We start from the raw sequence: 9,376 nt of genomic DNA, 5'->3' as shown, positions 1-9,376 counted from the left end.
GTGGAGCCGGGGATTGAACTCAGGTCCTTGCGCCTGCCAGGGAAGGGCTTACTCCACTGAGCCATCTCCCCGGCCCAAATGTAGAAATATCTTTTTTTTTTTTTTTCCCCGGAACCAGGGATTGAACTCAGACCCTTGCGCTTGCCAGGCAAGTGCTTATTCTACTGAGCCATCTCCTCGGCCCCTGTTGATCGCTTGGTGGTATGCAGTATGTATTCAAAACTGGAGACTTAAAAGGTTCCGTATGTAGGTGTAGCCACCTCTAAATCTTGGTTCGCTTCTGCTATGATAGGTGTACTTGGATCTGCCGTTCACCCACAGAAGTAAGATAAAGTCAATAGGGCTCTTAAAATTAAGAAAAATTGACAGTACTTTAGGAATATTTTTCCAATGCAGCATAATGGGCTTTTTTCTTTTTTTGAAGGATACTACGACAAAGACAGTTCAGGGTGGAGTTCTAGTAAAGATAAGGATGCATACAGCAGTTTTGGATCTCGCAGTGATTCAAGAGGGAAGTCTAGTTTCTTCAGTGATCGTGGGAGTGGATCAAGGGGAAGGTAAACAATTTCTTTTCACCCTAGGTGTATATGAATAGCACTTTAATTGATAATCCTCATTTGGACACTAATCATTATGTCTGTTCATTTCATGTGTTCTCTTAGCTATAAGAGGTCTTTACTATGCTGGGTGTGGAGGCTGGGTGTAGTTTCACATGCCTGTGATCTCAGCACTTGGGAGGCAAAGGCAGGAACATCACTGAGAGTTCAAGTTTAGCCTGGGCTCTAGGGTCGGTTGAAGGCCAACCTGAACTGTATAGGGAAACCCTGTCTCAAAAAAAGAAAAAGGTCTTTACTAAATTGATCTGAATACACAGAACTCAGATATGAATACGCTCTTTAGCATAATGAAATCCATTTTATATTTTTGTACTTTTAATTTCTCTTTAAAAGAATAGCTTCATCTAGTGACTGGTGGCCTAACTTTGAGATTTTTGTGAACTTTATATGACAAGTTTTAAACACCTTGTATTTTTGATTACACAAGTGTGGTGAACTGACCCCATGCGCCTAATAGCTGTGGTTAGTCCTGTGTCCTGATTTTTCGCAGACAGGCCTAAAACACTAAAAACATCCTAACTCAGGTAAGGATTTTCTACCTTTTATCCAAAATCTGTTTGTCACACAGGTATATTATCCTTTAAATGACATCTTAGTATAATTTGGACAATTAATATTTGATGTGCTATTCTCTTTTTCTTGCTATTATGTATATTTGGATGAGCACATTAAATGAAAATTTGTGCTACGTGCAACTTTAAATACATAAAACTTGATTTTTATATTTGATTTTATATTTGATTATGATGGATAATTAGAAATAGAAAAGATAGCTATTTTAGATACTACAAAGTATGTAAATGATATGTACAGTCTGGCAATTAGTGAGCTGTATTTATAAAGTAAGAATAAGCCAGAATTTGACAGTTAATGTCTTGGTAGTTAACAGTACTGAATAATTCTATTGATCCCCATCTAGAGTTCTGGAGGATTGACAGGGATCTGGTAATGGTTAAATGATAGGATTCTGATTAATTTCTTGTGCAATTCAGATTTGATGATCGTGGACGTGGTGACTATGATGGCATTGGCAGCCGTGGAGACAGGAGTGGCTTTGGCAAATTTGAGCGTGGTGGAAACAGTCGCTGGTGTGACAAATCAGATGAAGATGACTGGTCAAAACCACTCCCACCAAGTGAACGCTTGGAACAGTAAGCTTTTGAAATGTATATACACATATTAATTATGATGACGTCTTATGGTATGTAGCAGATAATCTTAGCAATCTTTTGATTTTAGGGAACTATTTTCTGGAGGCAACACTGGGATTAACTTTGAGAAATATGATGACATTCCAGTTGAGGCAACAGGCAACAACTGTCCTCCACATATTGAAAGTGTAAGTAATTTTGCTTGCTGGTTTAAGATATGGGTGGAAGTGGAAGGCTTACAGGGCACATCAGAATTAAATGGGTTTCTTGAAGGATGTATAGACCAAACATCTCATTTGTTTGTGGAAAGCATTTTGTTCAATGTTAACTTTTATAAATAATTCACCACCTGAAATAGGCAATAGGTCAGACATAAGAGGATACCGAAAGTCTTGATTGTAGATTAAACCTGGGAGCTGATGTGCTCTTTTGTTAACTAAAGCAATTATAAACTTAAGTTACAAGTTAGCTGCTGGTTGTTTCTATTAGTATAAAACAAGGGCTCCAGGTTGCTTTTCTAGCTGTTTAACCCCATTGAATTTCTTGACAGTTCAGTGATGTGGAGATGGGAGAAATTATTATGGGCAACATTGAGCTTACTCGTTATACTCGCCCAACTCCAGTGCAGAAGCATGCTATTCCTATTATCAAAGAGAAAAGAGACTTGATGGCTTGTGCCCAAACAGGTAAGCTCACTTGCTAACTGTAAAACATTGATTACTTTTTCTGTAAAGAACTGTTTAATATTTGGGGTCTTTGTGGGCCATGTGGTGTCTGTTACAACTATTTAGCTCTGTTGTTTGGCATAAGAAAGAAGCCATAAATGACATTATTGAATGTAGCCATAATCTATAAGAACATTGTAAAAATAAATTGAATGAGTTTGTTTTAGGTGGACCAAAGAAGTCACTTGGTGTTGGTGGCTGAAGTTTAATTTATTTGGAAAATTCATTTAGGTATAAAGTAAAATTACTAATTAGTGATAAAACAGTTAAAGTTATATCAAAAATAGGTTTTAAAAAATTTTAAATGGTTGAATTGACATTGCTTTCTCTTAATAGGGTCTGGGAAAACTGCAGCATTTCTACTGCCCATCTTGAGTCAGATTTATTCAGATGGTCCAGGCGACGCTTTGAGGGCCATGAAGGTAAATAATTTCTTTGTGCCACGCCCACAGCCAACTATTTGTTAATGAAGTAGGGAGTTGTAGAGAGAATCTCGTAGTTGACACCAGGATTTTAATGAAGAATAATAGCATTCAGGTATAACATGGAAAATACAAAAGGAAATTGTGACATTTGTTTTTAAGGAGTGGTTTAAAAAGAGGCTTACTCTGTAAATTGTTTCTTTAAGGAAAATGGACGGTATGGGCGCCGCAAACAATACCCAATCTCCTTAGTGTTGGCACCAACCAGAGAGTTGGCAGTGCAGATCTATGAAGAAGCCAGAAAAGTAAGTGTGCATTTCAGCCTAAGGTTTTCTCAGGGATTTGAATGAAACGTTTGATGACTGTAAAAGTCTTGACCTAGTAATTGATAGGATATCTTTGCTTAATTATCCTTACAGTTTTCATACCGGTCTAGAGTCCGTCCTTGTGTGGTTTATGGTGGTGCTGATATTGGTCAGCAGATTCGAGACTTAGAGCGTGGATGCCACTTGTTAGTAGCTACACCAGGACGTCTTGTGGATATGATGGAAAGAGGAAAGATTGGATTAGATTTCTGCAAGTAAGTTTAATTCTTAAATTTATGAACTGCAACATTACATTTTAATACTCGTTTCTATTTTAGTCCTCTTTCACAAAAACTTTGTTCGTTGTTCTCAGTATAGGCTAAGATTGACCAAGTTAAGGACAGTTGAGTAGCCAAGAAGTTAATTTGTCTGTGCAACTGGGAGTGACTTAGCTCAAGGCTAGATAGAATAGTGTGCTGTTTTGTGTCAAAGTGTGGTAAAAGGAATTTTAACTACTTCATTGAAATATAAGTTGAAGTTACTTAACAGTTCTAGCCATCCTGAAACTGGCTTTTGATTTCTCCTCAAATTCTAAACTAAATATTTTTGTGACAGGTACTTGGTGTTAGATGAAGCTGATCGAATGTTGGATATGGGGTTTGAACCTCAGATACGTAGAATTGTTGAGCAAGATACTATGCCTCCAAAAGGTGTCCGTCACACTATGATGTTTAGTGCTACTTTTCCTAAGGAAATACAGGTACTGTATGTGCAAATTGTATGTATTTGTAAATTTTTATCTCAGTAGGTGATAATTCCATTTTCTTTTCCTTTCAGATGCTGGCTCGTGATTTCTTAGATGAATATATCTTTTTGGCTGTGGGAAGAGTTGGCTCTACTTCTGAGAATATCACACAGAAAGTAGTTTGGGTGGAAGAACTAGATAAACGGTCATTTCTGCTTGATCTTCTGAATGCAACAGGTACATCCATGAGTAATTTTAGCATCACCCTGGTGGTTTAGGTAATAACAACATGGAATTGAGCATAATGGCTCATGCCTATTACCCCAACACTGAGAGGCTGAGGCAGAAGGATGGAAGGTCTGTCTAGCTCAGCTTGGACACCTTAGCAAGACCCTGAAAAGACTGTAGCTTAGTTTGTAAAGTCCCTGGGTTGAGTCCCCTGGAGTGCTTCTGTACCTATCCATGTGAATCACCATTTCCCTTCCCATTCAAAACATTGTTATAAGTACACAGAGAGCTAAGCTGCTCTTAGTAATGAAAACATATTTTCAAATTCAGGCAAAGATTCACTGACCTTGGTGTTTGTGGAGACCAAAAAGGGTGCAGATTCTCTGGAGGATTTCTTATACCATGAAGGATATGCTTGTACCAGTATCCATGGAGACCGCTCTCAAAGAGATAGAGAAGAAGCCCTGCATCAATTCCGCTCAGGAAAAAGCCCAATTCTAGTGGCTACTGCAGTATGTATAATATTTTTTGAGTTCATGTTCAAATACTCTCAAGTGGACCTTATATAATGCAAGTTATTTTCTAGGTAGCAGCAAGAGGACTGGATATTTCAAATGTGAAACATGTTATCAATTTTGACCTACCAAGTGATATTGAAGAATATGTCCATCGAATTGGCCGTACAGGACGTGTAGGAAACCTTGGTAAGTGATTACAGCATGGCCTGATGGTTGCTTTCACCATGTTGATGTTGACAGCAAAGAAATTCATAGACTCTTAAATACTAGTTTGTTAGGGCTGGGGAGATCGCTCAGCAGTTTCAGCGCCTGCCTGGCAAGTGCAAGGTACTGAGTTCAATCCCCAGTACCTCCTACCCCCAAAATAGAATGTTTCTGAGCAAGTAAGTGAGGTTATATTCAAATTATTTTGAGTTGGTTTGGTAGCATATTGTGATTTTTAAAGATTATACTTACTATGTGGGAAGCGAGCATTCTTACTGAAGACTTGTAATTTTATGTAATTTTCTGGAACTGTTTCTAGGCCTTGCCACCTCATTCTTCAATGAAAGGAACATAAATATTACTAAGGATTTGTTGGATCTTCTTGTTGAAGCAAAACAAGAAGTACCATCTTGGCTAGAAAACATGGCTTTCGAACACCACTACAAGAGTAGCAGTCGTGGCCGTTCAAAGAGGTGAGGTGGGATGGTATGTGATGAATGTTTAAAGTTGACTTTTTACAACTATTAAGTGTGGCTGGGTGGGGAATTGCCTGAAAAAAATGAGAAATCTGTTACTATGAGTTTTGTTTCTTCAGAATTTCATCTTATGGAAACTAATACTTTTTTCCCTTTGTAGTAGTAGATTCAGTGGAGGGTTTGGTGCCAGAGACTACCGACAAAGTAGTGGTGCTGGCAGTTCCAGCTTCAGCAGCAGCCGTGCAAGCAGCAGTCGCAGTGGTGGAGGTGGCCATGGCGGCAGCAGAGGATTTGGTGGAGGTAGTTACTCATCTTTAATCTCTCATCTTTGGAAAGGGCTGTTTCCTTTCAGCCATCTTTTTTCAAAACTTAATAAGGACTCTTGGGGGGATGTTCAGCACTGGATTGCTTTTTGTAACTTCACATCAAAATGCATGAAAGAAAGGGTTTATCTGACAGTGGATGATAATGACTTAATTTATTCTCATCTCTCACTAGGTGGCTATGGCGGCTTTTACAACAGTGATGGATACGGAGGAAATTACAACTCCCAGGGGGTTGACTGGTGGGGCAACTGAGCCTGCTAGTAGGTCACCCTGCCAAACAAGCTAATATGGAAACCACATGTAACTTAGCCAGACTATACCTTGTGTAGCTTCAAGAACTCGCAGTACATTACCAGCTGTGATTCTCCACTGAAATTTTTTTTTTAAGGGAGCTCAAGGTCACAAGAAGAAATGAAAGGAACAATCAGCAGCCCTGTTCAGAAGATGGTTTGAAGACTTTATTGCTGTAGTTTGGATTAACTCCCCTCCCGCCTATCCCCATCCCAAACTGCATTTATAATTTTGTGACTGAGGATCATTTGTTTGTTAATGTACTGTGCCTTTAACTTTAGACAACTTTTTATTTTGATGTCCTGTTGGCTCAGTAATGCTCAAGATACCAATTGTTTTGACAAAATAAATTTACTGAACTTGGGCTAAAATCAAACCTTGGCACACAGGTGTGATACAACTTAACAGGAATCATCGATTCATCCATAAATACTATAAGGAAAAAATATATGCGGTAGCCTGCATTAAGGCATTTTGATACTTGCAGATTGGGGGAAAACAAACAACAAACGTCTTGAAGCATATTAATGGAATTAGTTTCTAATGTGGCAAACTGTATTAAGTTAAAGTTCTGATTTGCTCACTCTATCCTGGATAGGTATTTAGAACCTGATAGTCTTTAAACAAGCCATTCCAGTCATGATGAGGTGATGTATGAGTACATGCATACATTCAAAGCACTGTTTTCAAAGTTAATGCAAGTAAATACAGCAATTCCTCTTTCAATGTTTAGGCAGATCATTAATTATAAATGAGCTAGCCAAATGTGGGCATGTTATTACAGGGAAAGTTTAAAGGTCTGATAACTTGAAATAGGTTTTTAGGAGAATTCATCTACTTAGACTTTTTAAATGCCTGCCATAATTGAAATTGAAATGGTAGAATGGCTGACCACAGCAATGACCAGCCCTCTTGAGGGCCCTGGATGATTTTTGGTCTAATAACGCATGCTAGTGTTGATGTTTTTTGGTCAAGAGGGTATGAACAGGAAGAATTAATGCAGCAGGCTTTATTTTAATGCCGATTCACATTACTCTGTTCAAGCTGCGTTAAGATGTTAAACTGGCTTACTATAGACTTTGTAAAAATGGCTCCAGAAGAGTAACAAACTGAAATCTTTGAGATCACACAGGTTGGAAATATGTACATAACTGCACAAGGTGTCGATTCTGCTCTACAGTGCAGTTTAGTCAGTTTTAGTTGCATAGGTTTCCATTGTATTTATAGTCTGTTTATGCTAAATCTGGCCAAAGATGAGCATTGTCCACCACTAAAATGCCTCTGCCACTTTGAATTCTGGGCTAATTTTGTGGCCAGAATGCGGTGATCAAAACGCTCAATCTTTTTACAGTGGCATGGGAAGATGGTAAAATTTCCTAAAGTGCAATAGATTTTCAAGTGTATTGTGCCTTGTTCTAAAACTTTTATTAAGTAGGTGCACTTGACAGTATTGAGGTCATTTGTTATGGTGCTATTTCAATTAGTCTAGGTTTAGGCCCTTGTACATTTTGCCCATAACTTTTTACAAAGTACTTCTTTTATTGCACATTCAGAGAATTTTATATATATGTCTTGTGTGCGTGTCCTTAAAACTTCCAATCTTATTTTGTCTCTTGGAGATTGTTGAACGCAGCTTGTCTAGGAAGGGGATGGGACTAGATTCTAAAATTTATTTGGGACCATGGGAATGATAGTTGGGAAGAAAACTATTTGCACACGACAGATTTCTAGATACTTTTTGCTGCTAGTTTTATGTAATATTTATTGAACATTTTGACAAATATTTATTTTTGTAAGCCTAAAAGTGATTCTTTGAAAGTTTAAAGAAACTTGACCAAAAGACAGTACAAAAACACTGGCACTTGAATGTTGAATGTCACCGTATGCGTGAAATTATATATTTCGGGGTAGTGTGAGCTTTTAATGTTAAGTCATATTAAACTCTTAAGTCAAATTAAGCAGACCCGGCATTGGCAGTGTAGCCATAACTTTCTGATGTTAGTAAAAACAAAATTGGCGACTTGAAATTAAAACATGCCAAGGTTTTGATACACTTGTCTTAAGATATTAATGAAACGCTTCAAAACACTGAAGTGTCCAGATTCTCAGATGTTTGTTGTGTGAGTTTTGTTTAGTTGTGTGTATTTTTTTTCAGTGAATGTCTGGCACATTGCAATCCTCAAACATGTGGTTATCTTTGTTGTATTGGCATAATCAGTGACTTGTACATTCAGCAATAGCATTTGAGCAAGTTTTATCAGCAAGCAATATTTTCAGTTAAAGTTTCAAAAATCACATAAGAATGGAGTTAAACTTGCTGAGTGTAGAGATTGAACCTCAAGTCACTGTAGCTTTAGTAATTGCTTATTGTATTAGTTTAGATGCTAGCACTGCATGTGCTGTGCATATTCTGATTTTATTAAAATAAAAAAGTTGAACTGCACAGTCTCCTTTGTTCTTGTTCAATTGTGTTTTTTTAGAAGTGAAAATAAAGTTGTGCTTTTGCCTGAAGACTTGGTAAAATTGTGTTTTTTGATTGCTGTGCATTTTGCTGTGTGCTTCCTCTTGGAGACAAGTACTGGTACCTACAAATATTTGCGAAAGATGGTGTTCAAAATAGCAACAACATTTTTTAGTAGATGGAAATCTAAATGGTGCTTGGAGCATGTCAAGTTGATTTGTGCTTGAAGCAGTTTTATGAGTTTCTTAGGGGTATCTCTTATGAAGCATAGTTGATGAATAGGTTGAGTCACGTGTCAGTAAACAAGATGGGAAGTGTATACATGGATCAAAAAATGATTTGGGCTCAGTGACAAGTGCCTTTCTGGCAAGTGCAAGGTCCTCAGCTTGAACCCTGGTACAAAATGGAGGGGGGCAAGTTGAGCTGTACACAGATGAATGACAGATAAACATGTTAGGTGGTTTTGGTTACAGTGGTTTAAGTCCTGGCAAATGATTGAGTTTCAACCTAATGAAAATAAACTGCAGTTGAGCAGTACAGTACTGTAGTCGAGCAGTCCTGGAGAATACTCAACACTAGTTGATTTATTCTCCAGGCCGAAGCTTAGTGTTCCCAAGCCAGAGCCAGTGCAGAGCAAATTTCCCAAAAGGTCAACGTTGCACCTTGCACCAGAGTCATTGTTTGGGAACCAAGGTACCAATATATTCCTCCCATGTGCAGTTGAGTACTATTTTCAGAGACCAAAGAAGCTACTCACATTAGGGTGGGATTTGGGAACAATATGCCATTTGGACTTTTTGAGAGGAAGGTAGTTGAGAAATTTAGAGAAGTTGCAGATGTAAAGGAAAGAAATTATGGATAGCTTTGAGGGCTTTTGAGTTCTATGAGAAGTATCTGGTGTGGGGAG

At 38.0% G+C, this 9,376-nt stretch overlaps 1 protein-coding gene across 3 annotated transcripts in view; it reads left to right on the top strand.

Annotated features, from left to right (window-relative positions):
• Window positions 1–8,532, top strand: part of Ddx3x (DEAD-box helicase 3, X-linked) — a 16,047-nt gene extending 7,515 nt beyond the window's left edge. Inside the window, exons 4-17 of one of the 3 annotated variants that reach the window (XM_004645578.2) lie at window positions 425–557; window positions 1,610–1,768; window positions 1,857–1,956; window positions 2,319–2,454; window positions 2,830–2,915; window positions 3,122–3,220; window positions 3,335–3,495; window positions 3,836–3,980; window positions 4,058–4,202; window positions 4,524–4,705; window positions 4,780–4,897; window positions 5,235–5,388; window positions 5,552–5,691; window positions 5,890–8,532. In XM_004645578.2, the coding sequence (XP_004645635.1) occupies window positions 425–557; window positions 1,610–1,768; window positions 1,857–1,956; window positions 2,319–2,454; window positions 2,830–2,915; window positions 3,122–3,220; window positions 3,335–3,495; window positions 3,836–3,980; window positions 4,058–4,202; window positions 4,524–4,705; window positions 4,780–4,897; window positions 5,235–5,388; window positions 5,552–5,691; window positions 5,890–5,969 (1,838 nt within the window). In that variant the 3' untranslated portion in view covers window positions 5,970–8,532. The remainder of the gene's footprint in view (window positions 1–424; window positions 558–1,609; window positions 1,769–1,856; window positions 1,957–2,318; window positions 2,455–2,829; window positions 2,916–3,121; window positions 3,221–3,334; window positions 3,496–3,835; window positions 3,981–4,057; window positions 4,203–4,523; window positions 4,706–4,779; window positions 4,898–5,234; window positions 5,389–5,551; window positions 5,692–5,889) is intronic. The other 2 variants (XM_004645579.3, XM_004645580.3) reach the window with 2 other exon arrangements.
• Window positions 8,533–9,376: the final 844 nt, after the last annotated feature.

The sequence above is a fragment of the Octodon degus genome, unplaced genomic scaffold, assembly GCF_000260255.1.
Source record: "Octodon degus isolate 3935 unplaced genomic scaffold, OctDeg1.0 scaffold00232, whole genome shotgun sequence".
NCBI classification, from domain to species: Eukaryota; Metazoa; Chordata; class Mammalia; order Rodentia; family Octodontidae; genus Octodon; species Octodon degus.
This window is presented reverse-complemented; position numbering and strand designations above follow the sequence as displayed.